The sequence below is a fragment of the Cyanistes caeruleus genome, chromosome 9 (assembly GCF_971803275.1).
Source record: "Cyanistes caeruleus chromosome 9, bCyaCae1.hap1.1, whole genome shotgun sequence".
In the NCBI taxonomy this organism is placed as follows: domain Eukaryota; kingdom Metazoa; phylum Chordata; class Aves; order Passeriformes; family Paridae; genus Cyanistes; species Cyanistes caeruleus.
Genome location: NC_141709.1, coordinates 25,419,965 through 25,437,183, shown reverse-complemented (window position 1 = coordinate 25,437,183; position 17,219 = coordinate 25,419,965). Strand labels below are relative to the sequence as shown.

The 17,219-nt window shown below is 39.6% G+C and overlaps 1 protein-coding gene and 1 long non-coding RNA gene across 20 annotated transcripts in view; one reads left to right on the top strand and one right to left on the bottom strand.

Annotated features, from left to right (window-relative positions):
* Window positions 1-16,598, top strand: part of TESK2 (testis associated actin remodelling kinase 2) — a 121,276-nt gene extending 104,678 nt beyond the window's left edge. For all 19 annotated transcript variants that reach the window (XM_023932505.2, XM_086902188.1, XM_086902190.1 and 16 more), the window contains 6 exons: window positions 1,418-1,500; window positions 3,372-3,447; window positions 5,110-5,193; window positions 6,293-6,379; window positions 9,824-9,959; window positions 11,752-16,598. In XM_023932505.2, coding sequence (XP_023788273.1) covers window positions 1,418-1,500; window positions 3,372-3,447; window positions 5,110-5,193; window positions 6,293-6,379; window positions 9,824-9,959; window positions 11,752-12,758 — 1,473 coding nt within the window. In that variant the 3' untranslated portion in view covers window positions 12,759-16,598. The remainder of the gene's footprint in view (window positions 1-1,417; window positions 1,501-3,371; window positions 3,448-5,109; window positions 5,194-6,292; window positions 6,380-9,823; window positions 9,960-11,751) is intronic.
* On the bottom strand, window positions 1,397-9,020 carry LOC147651713 (uncharacterized). The gene is made up of 3 exons (XR_015290467.1): window positions 8,300-9,020; window positions 3,060-3,150; window positions 1,397-2,303 (listed from the first exon to the last, which is right to left on the bottom strand). It is a non-coding gene; the product is annotated as an uncharacterized LOC147651713 (long non-coding RNA).
* Window positions 16,599-17,219: the final 621 nt, after the last annotated feature.

Here is a 17,219-nt window from a genome sequence, read left to right as displayed (position 1 = left end):
CTGAATGAATGCACTCTTTGATAAAAGATAACAAAGCCCGAAACTGAGAAGCTTTGCTGCTCTTTGGGCAAGCACAGTTGATTTAACTTGGTACATGTTTATGAATCCCCAAACTAACTGTAGTTATTATACTTGAGTCATGCTAAACAAATAAAACTTTGCATCTCAGGAGCCCGATGTATTTCAAGAGGTTGGCATGCATTTTCTTTACATGATCACAGGAGTGGCTCGCTTAACCTTTTAACTGGCAGGAAGAAAACTCACTTCATGGCCTGAGCCACAGTCGTCTCTGAATAATGTAAACAGTGATGACCTGAACTTGATCTTTTAGACAAGGGACTCACTTTTCTTGGTAGTTGCATTATACAGACAAACTAATGCGCTGGGGTCAGCGAGGGGCTTTTGTATATCCAGGCACAATAAAGCCAGAAAGTGTTTCCTGCTGTTTAGCTAATTAATGCAGGGTACCGCTCAGTAGGAGTCAGTGGGTTTGCTGCCTGTCACTGCTATTGTACTGCCCGCAGAAGGATACAGAACAAGCATGTGGGAAAGGAATGAATTCTCTGTCTTGTTCCACCTATTGCAGGACAGAACAAAATGCAGGGAATCAGCTATGGATTCATTTGGTGAAATGGGAAAAGATGTGGTACTGGAATGGTCAAAGTGTATTTCTCAGAGTTGTAAATAAATAACAAAAAGAAATCGATATTATCCTGTGTGTGATGTGATGCTGTTAGAGCACAATTATCTGTGTGTCCTTAAGTTGGCCTCCATCCTGACACTGGAGGGCACATCTGAAAGGAAAAGACTGACAGCATTTCCCTATTAGATTTTCTCTTAAATTATGTCTTATGATGTATTGTAAAATAAAGAATTTTGAGACTCTAAAAGCACATATAATTTGGTCACGTCTTATATTTTCTGATAGAAGTTTACTGCAAACCGAGGAGTTCCTTTTCAGTAGTTAATGTAGCAAAATAAATAACGGAATTTAGAGTCTGTTCTGATCTTGTATTCTGGTCAAGTACAGGCAAATTGTAAAGAGAAAATGTAAGGTGTCATAGTGAACAGCATGTATTGCATATTTGAGCATAAGGGAGCTAAATCACCTTAATTCTTGTTAAAACCTAGCAGGGTATGTGCTGCCTGTGGCTGCCTGCCTTCTCAGCAAGTTTTTAAGTGGATTATTAGCTAAGTGGAGGGCTGTTTGCAGCATCTTAAGTTTGACAGACATGTGATTGTGCAGGGAGAGGGTGGAGGAAAAGGGTTGTTGCTCTCAGACAAAAGCTTCTCATAGATGAATATCTTCCAAACTATATTTGTAGTCTTGTTTTATCTATTTTTAATCTGGAATGTTATAGAGGTTTCATGCCCAGACATTAACTCTTCTGTTTGGTTTTTGTTTTGTTTTTTCCAGAACTGCTTAATCAAACATGATGAGAATGGATATTCAGCAATAGTTGGAGACTTTGGTTTAGCAGAGAAAATTCCTGATCACAGGTATGTAAGCTAATCTAAATGGAGTGAGAGTTTTAGTACAAGCGCAGGTCAGAAGCTCCAGTGAGCCAGATCCCTGAGACTGTTGTTACACTCTGGTACAGAATTTTCAAAAAACACCCTCAGTCTTCAGTCTGGAGCTGCAGGCTGGATAGCCAAAATATTCCAGCCTTTATTACTGTCCATTTTGATATTTAGTGGTGACATTTATTCTTCAAAAATGCTCCAATCACTAGAGGATTTGCTCAAGCTTTTTGGTAGAGCTTTTAAGCTGGTATTTGGGAATTTGGGGTTTAAAAAAACCTGAAACAAAGCAAACACAAAAATACTGTCCAGTATTCTGGATTGGGATGATTTTGTAATAAATGTCGTTCATTGATTTCAAGCAACTTTAGCTTCTTTGCACTTTCATAAACAATATTCAGTGGCATTCAAACATTATTCTTATTTAACCACTGGGTTAGTTTTTAAGATCCAGGATTACAACAGAGTAAAATAAAATGAATTATAAAATTACTGCCTAACAGTAGCTCACCATTTTCTTTTCCCGAGGATGAAATTATAATCTTAACTCATTTGAGGAATGCACAGGGGACTGTCACAAGCTATTGTCACAAGCCATTGTCACAATTGAAAATAGTCCTTTTGTCATCCCTCCATTAGAGAGATGAAGGACAAGGATTTCATTGTTCTCTCTATATATTGACTTGTGTATTGCAGAGTATTCTGACTGTGAAATTTGCTGTCAAATTTTCTCCAGTGTGTGCTTCTGCATCAAATAAATAAAAGCTTTCCAGCGCTTCTGACTGCAAAGAAAACAAGAAAAGTTGATCTCAGCTATGCAGAGTTTTTAAATTGTACATATCCTAAAACCATATATTGAGAGATCTGAAGGCTTACATTAATATTGGTGAAATAGACATTGGCTGTACTTATCAGTAGTTTTTAAATTAAGATATTTGCTTTGTTAAGCTTTTAAATCCACTATCTTGTAGCTGCTGTGGAGTACCCTGTGAGGTGCTGAAAACCTCAGCTGTGTGCAGATGAACACATCACAATATCAGTAAAACACTACAGGTGCCTTCCTTAAGGTGTCCTTAATACCCAGCTTTGAGATGCCCTGAAAACTGAGATTATAATTACTGTTGTTTGAGACCAAAACCAGTAACATAATAGAATTGCTACATTAGCCACTATTTTGTTTTTATCTAGTTTTACTTCCGTTTTCAAATGCAGCTTTGTTCTTTCCAGTTTGCTGGTAACAAGCTGTGCTACTTTGAGGCCTTCAGAGGCCTTTTCTTTTTTGAATGGCAATTCCCTCAAGATCAGCTGGGGGACAGGCTGGAGCCTTTCTTAAGACCCCAGTATTCAGCTTTATGGATACTGCAGGTTTTTCAAATTGGGTCTATTCTGATTACTTTTAATTTTTCCATATTAAAGGATTCATCTAGTCCATCTTGATCTTTAATTTTTTTTAAAATACAGTTTTCAGATCTTTATTATTTTAATAATAAGTAAGTTTGACTTCATTCAGAGCAACATTTACATGTAGGGATGGATACCTGCATATCTTGCTGGATGAATGGTGAACTTGGCATCTAGCCTGAAACTGATGTCCACAGACCTTTTTATGTATAGATGAAAGAGTCAAATCTGCTAAGAGTTAGGTAATAAAAACTATTGAACAGCTGTGACTTTAAAATACAACATTATTTTAAAGTGTCTGGGCACTTAAAAACTGGAAATAAAACATGAGTAATTGATTGAATAATTGATTGGGAAAGTTAGTAGTAATGCAATGCTTGGGCATTTAATTAATGGTTCTTCCTTCTCTCCTACCACCTCCCATCCATAACTATCCCACATCTATATAGTGAGAAGTTACCAGTTGTGGGTTCACCCTTCTGGATGGCACCAGAAGTTCTCAGAGATGAGCCTTACAATGAAAAGGTAGGCACATGATATAAATGCAGTTAGTTGTCAAATGTTTTTCTTCTGTAGTGGTATGCAAGAGTTAGAATTTCCATCATATTAAATCTACTGTTATTTTCACTTGTGATATTTCTGTACTCAGTAGATTGTTCATACTAATGGAGAGTGAGAATTAAATAGCTAATATTTTTAATTCGTGGTGTTTAATCTTGTATGGAAATAGACTTGGCCTTAGCATTGTTCTCTGTTATGCTCTTTCTATTCTGAAACACCCCACATACTGAAATATAGTAATGTTCTGTGGACTTGAAACAATTTAATTTAACCAAGTCTGAGAAATGTAGTGAAGTTGCTTCCCTGACTGTACACTAGTGAAATCTGGGTAGGAGTAAAAGGTCAGTATGTAAACTTGCACAATTCTGAGTGTGTATAAGTATAAAAAATAAACCAGCCTTTCTTAAGGTAAGATACCTTGATAAGACAAAATGTTCTCCAAAATGTTCTCCAAAGATATTTCTTAAGTTTTCCTGATTGTATCATTGGGAAATGTTTCTTCTAGAGGAGGATCAGATCACACTGGGTTTTAGAAGTGGTGTTTTCGATCAGTCTCTTTACACAGGATTTTGTCTCCATTACTTCAGCTCTGCCAGTGCAGCTTTTCTGTAATAAAGCCCACATCCTATACCTCTCTATATCTATTAGTTAATAATCTGTTTAATTGGTGGTACTTCTAACTTGCAGGAAAGCAATAACTGCCTCAGTAATGAATGTAATGATTACCATTTCAAAGCTTTTTTAAAGAGAGTTTAATTAATAAATTATAATAATAATTAACAGTGACCTAAATTAATAGTAAAGTACCGAAATCTTTGGTGCCACATTCTTCATTGACCCTACCATAGGGAGGAGTAAAGAGGAAGCAGATGTCGTACCTTAGCAGCATGAAAGGTGGCATATAAATAAGCCTGATATGTAAGGGATGAGGGATTCATGTTCTGCCCTGTAGACTTGTATTCCATGTTTTCCTAAATTTTATTACCTGAAAAATTCAGGTGGGTGGAAATTTGAGGAACTGTGCAGCTCCCGAGATAGTCAGATAAGTGGTTACTAAACGTCATGGAAATTAAACCTGATACACAGTGCTGCTAGATATCTCAAGTTTTAGAAAGACAATTTTCTCCAGAGGTACTGAACTAAGAAGAGGAAAATGTAATTTATTTATATATAGCATTAATATTCGGGCTAGGCTGTGAATCATGTGTATTCTAAACCTGCTTTTCTAACCACAGTGATATATGGGCATGTCATGTTTTGGCTATGTTTTTAATTATTCACATGTGTAGGACATCAAATGGAACTTCACTATTCTTTGTGCAAGGAAGGATTTCTTTATTTTGTAAATTTTTGCATTGCTGAATTAAGAGTGGTTTGATGGGTTTTTCTTTTTTTTTTCTTGAAAGAATTTTAAATTTTTCACTGCTATTTGTGCAATAAGAATGCTTTATGTGAGCATGGGTTTCTTCACATGCAAAATGTTAGCTCTAATGCAGTTGTTCATTGATGTATTGTTGTTCAGTTGTTTCATGATAGCTATTTGGAGTAAGGAGAAACTCAGTGGCAGATAAGAGCACTGAGTATTCATAGCTGATCCATGTGTCTATTACTCTTTTTCTCTCTCAGGCAGATGTGTTCTCCTATGGCATAATTCTGTGTGAGATTATAGCGAGAATACAGGCAGACCCAGACTATCTCCCTCGAACAGAGGTAAGTGGTTGTGTTTATAACATTGATGGGAGGTGGTGAGTCTGCCATGATAAGGGCTCAGCCTTTAGAGCTGCTTGCCACTGCTGTCAAAGATAAGATGAATAGGTGTGACATTAAAAATAGCCTGTAAAAAGCTTTTGCTCTTTATGCTGTTATTGTAGGAAGCTCCATTGAGGACACTTTCTCAGAGACTGTGCAGCTGCAATCCTCATGGGAATCCTTTCTGTCCCTAACTGGCAGGACATAGAGAGCATTGCAATGCAAACTCTTCCTTTTGTGGAGTGATAGCTCATAAAGATTTCTTGCCAGGCTAACAACAAGGCACTTTTGGCACTCTAAGTGCACTAAGCACCACCCCTTTGTGAAAGGGGCAGGAGCTGTGTTAACAGCAGCTAAAATGGGTTCACCTTTATTTTTGTGTGGACTCTTCTAAGTACTGTGGATCTGAGCTATAATTGATTAAAGATACTTCTTTCTTTATTTGTTCCATCTACAGGGCAGCTTTTGACCCTCTGTGAGGGTTATTCCGAATTGTCAATCCCCCTTCATTTCTGAAAATGGAAAATTGCTTAGGTCTTGAACTGCAATAAATAAAAGATTCTTTTCTAGTCTGCCCTTCAAATTTTATAGACATGCACTTAAGGAACCAGATAATTTGTATTACCAGTCTACCATCCACTGACAAGTTTAGCTGTATTAACTGATACATTTCCATCATCGCAAAGCCTCTGGTTTTTGAGTAGGCTGTTAATTTGAACTATGAAAGTCACTACAGTGAAATATCATAGTATATGGTATTGTTTCCAAATCCCCACGGGCAATGTTTCAAGTGCAGTGGATTGCATTTGAATCCAGGAAGAAGGATGGGCTTTGATGTCAGCCCATTCTCTTACAGCTATCCTGTACCAGTAATCCCCACTGGGAATGCTGCAGTTTGGAGGGTGTATGAAGTTTTCTCAAACTTTTGTTATGTGATTGCTGAGAAAAGTGTTCATGGTTATTCCTGATAACTTCACATAGGGACCCCCTAAAAAGAAGATGCTTTTAGCTAGATAGAAGACTTCATTTATTTCTCTATGCTTTGTTGTCATTTGTACAGAATTTTGGATTAGATTATGATTCCTTCCAGCACATGGTGGGAGACTGTCCTCCTGACTTTCTCCAGCTAGCCTTCAACTGCTGTAACGTGAGTATCTTACTTAAAGGGGAGAAGCCTAAACTGGAGTTCTCTAAATCCCTCTGGCTTTTGAAGATAAAGCTTAAAGCATTTACAGAAGAGACTTGAAGAGCCTACCTATAGAACAATGTACCTTCTGACAACCCATGAGGTCCCTTTCAGTTTTTATAATTCTTCCCTTCTCCTTGATAAAAGGTCTGTCTTGTGTTTTTGCAATTCTGTGTTCTCTCATACCAAACAAACAGGTCTGGCACACTAAACAGCTTCTTGCAGACTGCTCAGGCTGATCATAACCAGTTGGATGCCATTGACACTGGCTAACCCTTGGGTTGACAAAATGCAGCTGTTGTTGTGTGCAGACCTACTGAGGTATGAAGGAAGGACTGAATTGCTCTTACGAGCAGAGGGGGCAAACAAATCAAGAGCAGGCATTACAGTATTCTAAAGTGTCTGTATGGTGCTTTTTGGAAAAGGGGTTTGACATCCAAATCCTTAGCTTTAGTGTCAAAAAATCCAAACTTGGACTGAAATGATTTAATATCTGTAAGGCTATAGGCCATGTGCTGTATGGAGAAAATTTTCTGGCAATTATTAAAGTAAAATTATGATAGTGAAGATACCTTCCTGGCTTCTTATTGTAAAAACTCGAGGGCAGTAGATCTCTTCTACTGGTTATCCTGTAACAGAGTTACTAGTACCAATGTATAGTAAACCAGTTTATATAAAATAAGAGAACCTGAGCTTCCACCACATTCAGCTGAAGTTGGGAATGTCCAGTTTGCTCAACTTAAGTAGAAGCAACTTTAAAAATTTTACTGCACAGAATTTGGATTCACAGCCAGGCTGTGCTGGAAGTGATGCCAGCATTGTGTCCAAGTGAGTGCTTTTAAGAAGTCTCATCTCTTTGTGCTTTTGGTGGTTATTTTTGACCTGACCTCTCTCTTTACTTGGTATTAGTACAAAAGGCCATGCTCAAGGAAAGAGTGGTAGAAAGGTGAGAATGGGGGCAATGACTGCTGCTCTTGGCACCACATAGCATAATTTAATTCTAAAAGTGTTTGTGGAACTTACTATGGACAAGCTACTTAATTCTTATTTTCTCTTATTTCACCTTAGTACAGCAGAGCTTGCTTCATCTGGACAGTGGTACATCTCACTCATGTTTATGAAATGCTTTGATTACGTGAGCACTAGAGGGTTTGGTTAGAGGTAGGATTTGACTTTGGAAAGCTCAGCTCCCACCTGCAGACTCCAGAAATGGTACTGTGTCCAAACACATGGTGCATGATTCAGAGCAATTTTTCAGCTCAGAAATTCAGAGTAAAGGGACAGAAAGAAGGGGCAGTGACCTTATATTCTCATGTAAGAATTTGGTGTGCTCAGAGAAAAAGGGTTTTCTCCTACTCATTATTGTCAAATGCAGCTTCCTGTATAATAAATATCCCTTTGCTGAATTGCAGTGGAAATTACTGTCTTGTGATCCAGCCATTAATATGCTGATTTCAGTGTGGGGCATGCTGGAATTCACATACCACTCACCTAAGAGAAGGAAAATGGAGTAAACAGATAAGGCTTTGTTATATCTTCAGCATGCTATGCTTCAGTAAGAGGTGATTGGTGTAATTTTCTCTGAGACATGGACATTTATGTAGCTTTTTATTATTTAATAGGTCAAAAAGGTGTGAACTGTATAGCCCAGCTGAACTAATGTGCAAAACACTGGGATTTTCTACAGCCAGGAAATGTGTTTTAAGGCACCCTAAGAAAACCAGTAAAAACTGACATGTATGATTAGTGGATTAAAATTTAATTTACTATTTTAAACTGTGCAGGTTTGTAAATAAGCACCTGCAAGCACCCAACAATTATAAGTCTACTTGTGGGAATATTTAAGAAGTGCAATCATAAATGACCACGCAAAAAGCTTACCAGGATGAGCTAAGCTGTTGGCAACTGCTGCTTTGAGAAGGAATCTTCTTTTCCATTTGATCAGAATCTGGGCTGCTCAGGGATGGAAGAGGCAAATACCATTCTGAGTAACTTTTCCATTGTTGCTCTTGTCTTGGATCTTACCTAGCACAAATTAAAATAGATGGAGAGCTCTTTTTACTTCCTCTAACTTCCTGCAGCTTGCAACATCTCCCTAAGATTCCCAAATTAGTAAGTTTGTCAGAGTGCAGTGCGTGCTTCAGTGTTGCCCCTGCCCTACTCTTCCAGAAATAGGGGATGCAGAAAAATGTTTTCCAATGCCAGGAAATTTCAGCTGCTGCTTAAGAACATTTTTCTTGCTGTTCTTGAGATCTTCAAGTGTGGTTTCTTTGTTTGGTTTTTATTACTGTAGACATGAATTTTTAGCACTTTCTCCCTTGTCGCTAGAAGGTGTTTGTGCATTGCTGATCATACCAGTTTTCTTCAGAAAGATCCTTCTCAAACAACCTGCAGGGCAGTATCAGGGAGGTCTTTGGGGTTTGTTGTATACAAAGCACTACTGTTCCCATTGTAGAGGTGAGATCTGTCTGGGCTTGTCCACTCTGCAAAAGCCTTTAGAAGGCTGGAAACAGCAATCAGGTCAAGCAGGATTGTTTTTATTACTGGAATGAAGTTAACTTTCAGCTGCTGAATTAGATGTTGCTGCCTACAGTAGTGAAGCCTGTGACAAATATACAGAGTCAATGCTCAAAACGATGAAAAGCTTTTGATATTACTGCTTAAAGGAATTGTGGTACAATTTTAGTGTTGGACTTTGTTTAGAGATCTATGTGCTGGAGTGAATAAATAAATACATGCTGGGAAATACAGACTAATACATACTGATGAGCAGAGGGAATATTTTACCTGGGAAAAAAGGATTTTTCTTTTTCTTAATTTATAACTTTATCAAATTATATAATCACCCTTGCTTCCTTACAAGGTAGACCATTACACTGAGTAGTATGGCTAATTAACAGATGGAAAAAGACAACATTTTCAGCTTTAAGATCAGCAGTGCCATTTACTTGCATTTTAATTAAAGCCACAAGGAGATGATGGAAGAATTACAATCTTTTAAAAACTGACATAGCCATGTTGTTTTGTGTAATCCTTTTGAAATAACATTGGTACATAATCTGTGTTTGATAACTAGAGTCCCAAAAGAAATCCTGAACTATGCAAGCTGTTTCAAGCAAACCAACCAACCCCTCTCACAAGCCATGAATCTGACAGTTTCCTACCTTTTCAATTTAATTTTTTTCCTCTTCATAGAATACTTACAAATTGATGATTAAATGTGAAAGGTGTAATAGAATACTGTTTCCCCCCTTCTTTCTGTATTTTTTTTTGTGATGACAACATACTTAAAACCATTTTGAATTTCCTCAGTTTCCTCAAATTGTCCCTCTCTTTATCCACTGTGTAAGCAGAATAAAAATGGAAAAACACACATGGACTTATTTGATTTATGTGCATTTACAGATGGATCCAAAGTTGCGTCCTTCATTTGCTGATATTGTCAAAACACTGGAGGAAATGTTAAATCGCCTCAGAAATGAGGACTCAGAGAGAGACAGAAAGTTCTTGAACCTTGACAACAATGAAAGAAAACCAAAAGGTAAGTGTCTGTATTGTACAAACATTGCTGCATGCTCACAGCAAGAGGAGAAAAAGCTTCATATTTTGAGAACTGGTGTTTTGGCTGTATCTGGTTTTATTTATGGTTTATGAATGTTTTTACACAAAATTTGAAAATTATTCTGGAGCAATGCTCTATACTTTGCATTGCAGAATGTAAAAAAACCCCAGCTAACTGTTTCTTAAAGTGCCTGATATTATATATTCTGTCCCCAATATCTTGAGAGGAAATTTAGAGTACATTTGGGAATGGGTTTGTAAGTTGCTAATAGTATATGAAAAGCCATCAACTTTTTATTTATGGCTGCCATATTTCGTACATATACATAATTTATTTGGTGTATGTTACATGTAACATTTAGAGGCTTCTTAAATTCCTTCAGGAGGAAGAGCACAGAAGATGCAAGAGTATTATAGAGTACCTAGAAATACTCTGAAAGACGAGAAAAGCTGAGTCCCAGGTCTGCTTGGGAATGTTGGCCTTGAAAGGTTTCCTCTAAAGCTGTCTGGTGCCACCTGGTGTGGGGAGCAAACTCTTGTAGCCTGGGCCATATTCTGACTTGGGTGTTTTATGTTAGTACACTTCTGGCATTAGAAACTTAAAGAGTACATTAAAAATAGTTTATTGTATTATGTGGATACACAAATATGCAACATATGGACATACCTGTCAATCTGTAAAATAGTTGTAGATTGAAATAATTTTTCTCGACATCAAACCACATAGAGTTAATGCATGTGGGTAGTTCTCCCACACCTGGAAAGCATCTAAAAGAGGTGTGAGTTTTAGAGGAAGTTTGTTTGTTTGTTTAGGGTTTGTTATTTGGGTTTTTTTTTTCTTTTGGTGTTTGGGGTTTTTTTTTCCTGGCATTCTCCCTTTGGAGTACATGTACAAAACAAGTACTTCTCTAAGAAGTGTTACATGCTGTTCTTTAACTTGCATAGTCTTTCCTATATGGAATGGCTGTAGTCCAAACTGTGGCAGTATTTAAAGGGAAAAGTGAAAATCCATATGTACTTAGGAAATGGCTATCAAAAGGAGATACCACTTCTTTATACCCATTTTTTATTGCTCTAACATGGCCCTTCAGAGGCACCTTGAGAGCCTGTGACAGATGCATGTTCCAAACACTTGGGGAGTTAACATCTTACCAGATTCTCATCTGAACCTAGTGATACAGCTTTTATTTATAAATGTGTGTGCACAATGGATGCAAATACACAGGCATGTGTACAACTTTTAAACTCCTATTTGTTAGGGTCAGACTCTCATATATCGCCAGTTTTGTATTGGATAATGTACTGAAAGAAGGCATGGTACAAGGAGAGACTATATTTTTGTCTTAGACATTTCCCATCAGGGTGAAAAAGCCCCAATTTCTTTGGCAACTATGTTTTGTACTAGTTCTCTTTTGTGGTCAGTAGCACCAACAAACCTTGGGCAACCTCTGCTGGAAGCCAGGATGATAAATCTAGAAACATGCAAATTGTTCTCCAGCACCACCCCATGCCATCTCTACTGGCATGTATATGGCAGTATACTGGTAGCAAGGAAGTTTGCAGGGGCTCTAAAATACACTGAAGAGAATGGTGTACTTGTGTTTGTGCAGGAACTTAAAAGGAAGGAGCAGACATGTGCTTATGGAACATAACTTGAAATATCAGGAACGCAGCTTTTTTCTTTACAGTTGTCATGAAGGCTCTGTGAGTGAGCAGGTGCGCAGCTATACAGAGCTTCTTTAAGCTAAGAGTATTTCTCTTTTTCTATTCAGGATCAATTGACAAAGGACCAGGAGTAAAACGTTTGAGTTCCTTGGATGATAAGATCCCACCCAAGTCACCCCGTCCACGTCGGAATATCTGGTTGTCACGCAGCCAGTCGGATATCTTCTCCCGTAAACCTTCCAGGAAGATAAACGTGCAGGACCCCTACTACACACCAAGCAAAGGGTTGGGCCGGAAAGTTAATCCCTTCAGTGCCCGGGAGGACCTCAAGGGGGGAAAGATAAAATTCTTTGACATGCCAAGCAAGTCTGTGATTTCCCTTGTGTTTGACTTGCATTCTCCAGAGGCAGGTGGAGGCCTGAAAGCCAGCCAGTCCCAGTTCCGGCAGGCATATAGTACAGACTGGCAAGACCTTTCCCTTCTTCCTGGGAGAAGATGCAGATCACTTCCACTCTCTCCTGAATTACCACACAAGGAATATGGCCTGTTTGGGGGACTGTCTTCAACTGTTGGCAGGTGTGACCCAGCCCAGTTAGGTGCAGAGGTTCGGCAAAAACTCTTGAGTAGCACTAAATATGGTGTGTCAGAGATTCCCCCCTTTCACGCCAAGCCTCACAGACCAGAGTTTCTTCTTGCATCAGGACAAGAAGAGGATATGGACTGTTCAGATGGGCTAGTGGCCCAGGAGGAAAATGGGTTTTGCCCTGTTGAGAACACATGTGGAGATCCAGCACATGATCAACCATTAGTGCTGGCCCAGTCTGGGCCACTATCCTATAAAAAGCTCCCCGTTGAGAATTCAGTGAACTCTGAGGGACATGGCTCCCCACAAGTGTTTGCAGGTTGTCTCCCTTCTGAAGAGATGGAAGTAGAAGATGATCTAGTGAAGATTACTCTGTTAGAGTCCACAAAGTTCAGTGTTAGTCCTCCCACTGAGCTGAAGAGAGAGGCATGGCCCTTCAGGGAGCAGGATGGGGACAGTCCTGCCCTGTTGTCTCAGACCTCCTCCAACATCTCAGCAAGTGGCAGCACAAAGTCAACTTGTGACATATGAAGAGAGGGCTCAAACTAAATGTGTCCTTGAGGGAACAGTTGTTCCCAGTTGCTTAAACTCTGTTTTTCTGCAGTGCTGGGCTTCACATTTGAAAGACTCAATGGATGGTGGAAGCTGGCTGTTGGACACATAACTGCAGAGTGTCTGAAGAAACTGATTATTTTATAAAACTTTATTTCAAATTGTGCTTATTCCCTTTCCTGATTTGCATTAGGAGGGGGAACTACTCCAGCCAGAATGGCCATGTGGGTCCCACAGTCTTTCCAAGAGGCAGCAGCCAGAGTAGGCACCACGTAAACCGTTTGACCTGGATTTCCAGCATGGGGCATTTTAAGGTCTTAAGCTCCAAGTAGAATAGAAAGAATGACGCTTAGATTTTTCCCTCTTCCTCTAACTGAAGAGCTGCTCTAAGCCACTGCAGATTTTCATTAACATTCTGCATCAGTGCACGTGAGGCAGAGCCTCTGTTTCAGAAACAGGCACAGAAGTCTTTCCAAGCTATGTTGAGCAGATAGGAATGCTCTCTAGTTCCAGAGCTGCTTTGAATGCTGTTGTAGCATTAAACAAGCTCTTCTTTCTAAAGCAGCAAAAAACAAAACCCCTCATGCTGGTCACAATCTGCAGGCTGAGTCACATGACGAGTACTTTGCAATTAACAAGAAGAATCTGTTCCCTGGTGTTTCATTTTCCCTTGGGATTTAGTAATGATGTTTAATACATTTGTGCAGGGAAGCTTGCTTCCTTGTACAGCTCTTTATGTACCTCAGCGCAAATGTGGAGGAAGATTTGCCCAGGGCACAGAGAAGCATATTCCAGGCATTGCTATTTCTGAGCTTCTGAAGAAACTGCTCCTGAAAGTACCAGCTGTACTGAGCTTTTGGCAGAGGGTGAGCTCTTATCTCTGAAGAGCTGAGTGGACATCATGATCTGTTTCTGCAGAGTAGTTCAATACAGCAGCTACATCCCAGTTGACTATTATCACTAAGCTAGAAGGGTCACATCACCCCCCTCTCTGGTACAACATCCCATCTCACTGATTTTGCTGCAGTAAGGATGGCTCCTCACTAGCCTGCTTGACAGAGGACAGTGATAGCCTACTCAGGGGAAGTTGTCAGCAGTGTTGTAGCCCCACAAGTGCTCTTGGAGAGGACAACTCACAGGAGGGCTTTAAATTGTCAAACAAGAAAATTACCTAGTCCCAAATTGACTTTTTGTTTCTCCTACAGAAAGAAGCTGCTGTCTTTATTGGTTTCTCCTGTCACTGAATAGGATGCTTTTTTTATTTATTTTTTTAACTTCCCTCCACCAGCAGGTACCTGTGAAAGAAGCAGCAACATGAGCTTTAATGCTGCTTGCTGGAACCAGCATCAGCGATCCTGGCTCTGGGATGCAATATATGGGAAAGCTTGTTCTGTGACATTTGTGCAACATCCTGCCCTTTTCCAGTATCATCATCCCAAAAAACATGGGATTTTAAAAATTTTATTTTATGGGGTTTTTCTAACCTGTATTATCATTCCTAAGTGACAAATATTGCACACCTGCTGAGCAGATGGTGATGCAGTGGAGTCCAGAATTTCATCCAGGTAGCTTGTTAACATTCTTCCTGCTCTCTTGTAAGGCTGGATACTGTAAGCTAGTCTCTGATGAAAGCCAAACTATTTGTACTCTTCTCCTATCTCAAAGAAAGGATGGAGAAAGCCTTCATTCTTTCTTGGCTGGGATGTATATCTTTCCTGAGGTGTAGGTAGCTATTCTATGAGTTACTTCCTCTAGTGAAGTGTTAACCTGAGCAGCAGTTCTCCCTTTGCAGAGGCTGCCAGGAATGAAATGAGAAACCCAGTGTTGACGAATTATTTAATACAGTCCATGCCAGATTAGGCAGCTGTTGGCAGTTTGAAGGAGAACTTGTCTGTGCTCACTAAGATCACCCTTTTCAGCCCACACCTCTCTCCCTGCCTGTTGAAGGTGCTGATCTGTAGAGTAGTCTCTATCTTCTGTATCGTGTCTGCAGAGTGCAGAGCAGCTTGTATGGCTGCCCCTGTGTGTGTAACTTCCTTTGAGGACAGAGAAACACCAGAACTCAGTTGCCTGCCTGGTGCCTGCTTGCTATTTTGTTTGGGGTTATTTTTGGGGGTTTTTTTAGTTGTTGTTTTTGTTTGGTTTTTTTTTTTTCGTCTGTGCTACAGTTGTATCTTCTGGGAGAGAAACCATCAGCACCAGCTTCTGTTGTCACAAGATGCATTTAGGTGTGACTTCAGACAAATAAGCAATAATGAGTAAGTTTACTTTTGGATCACCAGGCTGAGGGAAGCTGTCCAGCACACGCACACCTCTGGCTGCCCTGGGGCTCCCGTGAGCAAGCCCTGGCTGTCAGTGCTGACACCTCATCATGGAGCCTGTTGCCCTCCCCGACACTGACTGCAAAGCTTGAGCAGTCAGGTCTGGGGTACCCCCGGGGCACTCACTGCAGTGACCTCACTGCTCTCTTACACCAGTTGTCTTTACAAGGTTTCCCTGCCCTGAACAGCTCAGCTTACAAAGCAGCACAGCTAAAATTTTATTTTCTTAATGTCCGCTCTAAGCACAACCAATTGACATGCATTGGGCACAGCTATCAGCTTTCCTGGCTCTTTGTACTGAGGTGGAGATGTCAGAAACAGAAATACCAAGGACTAGCAGCTCAGGCCTTTCCTGGATTGGTCTGCATGGGAAGAGGCATGCATATGAAACTAGTGTAAAAGGTCATTTTAAAAGCTGCAAAGTGGTTGCTGAAACCCAGTGTTTCCAAGGATGCAGTTGGAAGTCACTACATCTCATCCCTTTGGCTGCATAAATCTGGATCTAGACTGCACCTAGTAACTTCTAGGTTTTGTGCCTACTGAGGTTGCTTTTCTACAGAGGGCTGTTTTCTAACAGCTACTGATAAACATGAATTTGAACGTGTGGTCAACAAACTCCTTGTTTTATAGTGATGTGACAAAGTTTTATCGTGATTGGATTTTACCTTGATTTTGACTTTATAGGAGCAGTTCTTGCTCTTTTAAAGTACCTTCTACACATTGCTACACATCTCCCTGAAGAGATCAAAGATATTTTTAATTCACTTTAAATCTATGTTGAGTTCATTTAATGTCTGTTATAAGCTATTTTTGTTGTGGTTGCAGGTTGATAAAATGCAGCCAAGAGAATGCATGTGAATTGCTGCCCCTCTAAAGCAGCACAGCCAAGGGGCTGTAGCAGACTTGTACTTGTTGGAGAGGCATTGATGTATTATGTGTAACAGAACATTGGTATTTTTTGCCAGTACAACTAAAGACACTTGAATAATTCCTGTTTGCACTTAATGCTATTGTTTATATTGCATGTCACTACATTTCTATGCAAAACAAATAACCTTTTTTTTTGGGAGGAGGGGCAGCCAGATATTTGATTAAGTATAAAGATCTTTGCGAGATGATCTATTTTCGTATTTATGAAGGAGTTTTACGTCTTAATATTTTGCAGTCTGTAAATAGCTGAACTTGTAATTAAAGGCTTAGGAAGAAGTTTGTAGCCTGTGTATAATAGTAAGTTAACACTGCCAGAAAAAAAATCTTTGCAAAGCAACTTTTCTAATATTGCGGATATTTATGAATATGTAAAGAAAGCACGTCTTGTTTTTATGTTGATTGACCTTCTGACTTTTTTGAACTATAGAAATGGTGTATGTTTTATTGGAACTGCAATAAGAAGTAACCAAAGATGAATCCACTTAAATATTTTCATAATTTTTTTCTTGGTCAAGTTTTGTAAACTTTCCCAACTTGCTTTCAAAATAAAAATGAAATCAAGGCCTGAGTCTTGTGATTAAGAGGACAATTGCTTTAAGTCAAAAAGGGTGGTTCAAATGCTTACTTAAAATACAAATGCGATTAATACCTGGCTTGAGATTGTATTTGCTATTACTCAGTGCTGAGTTATACCCAAGGAAAACTGTCATCCTCAGTAAGTGTTATTTCTCTCCTGCATCTCACTGAAGAGTTCCACTATCAAGTCCATGAAATTCAAGGATTTTTTTTTCTGCTTTGTGTTACAATGCTCTGAAGAGTAGGCCATATCTTGTGACCTAACAGATAAGATGGCTTTTGATAGCAGCCATGACACTTGTCATGGTGGCTGCTCTGTTCTAGCCCTAAATAGCTTCAGCAGCACAGGAAGCTGTGCAGTTTCTCAGGATCATGTATCTGGCTTTCAGCCCCACTGCCTCTCCCCTTAGACCAAGTCTGAAGACCTGCTATGGCTTGGTTCTGCATGCAGTTAGCTGGCACTAGAATCAGCTGGCCCATTTGGGAGGAATTTTCTCCTTCCCTTCTCTCCTGTAAGGGCAAAGGTCTTGTCTGTGCATGCTCTAACCAAAGGTGCATTTCTCCCGCTTCAGCCTCATTCCTGCCTTCAGATCCCAGCATGCCACTAAGGAAC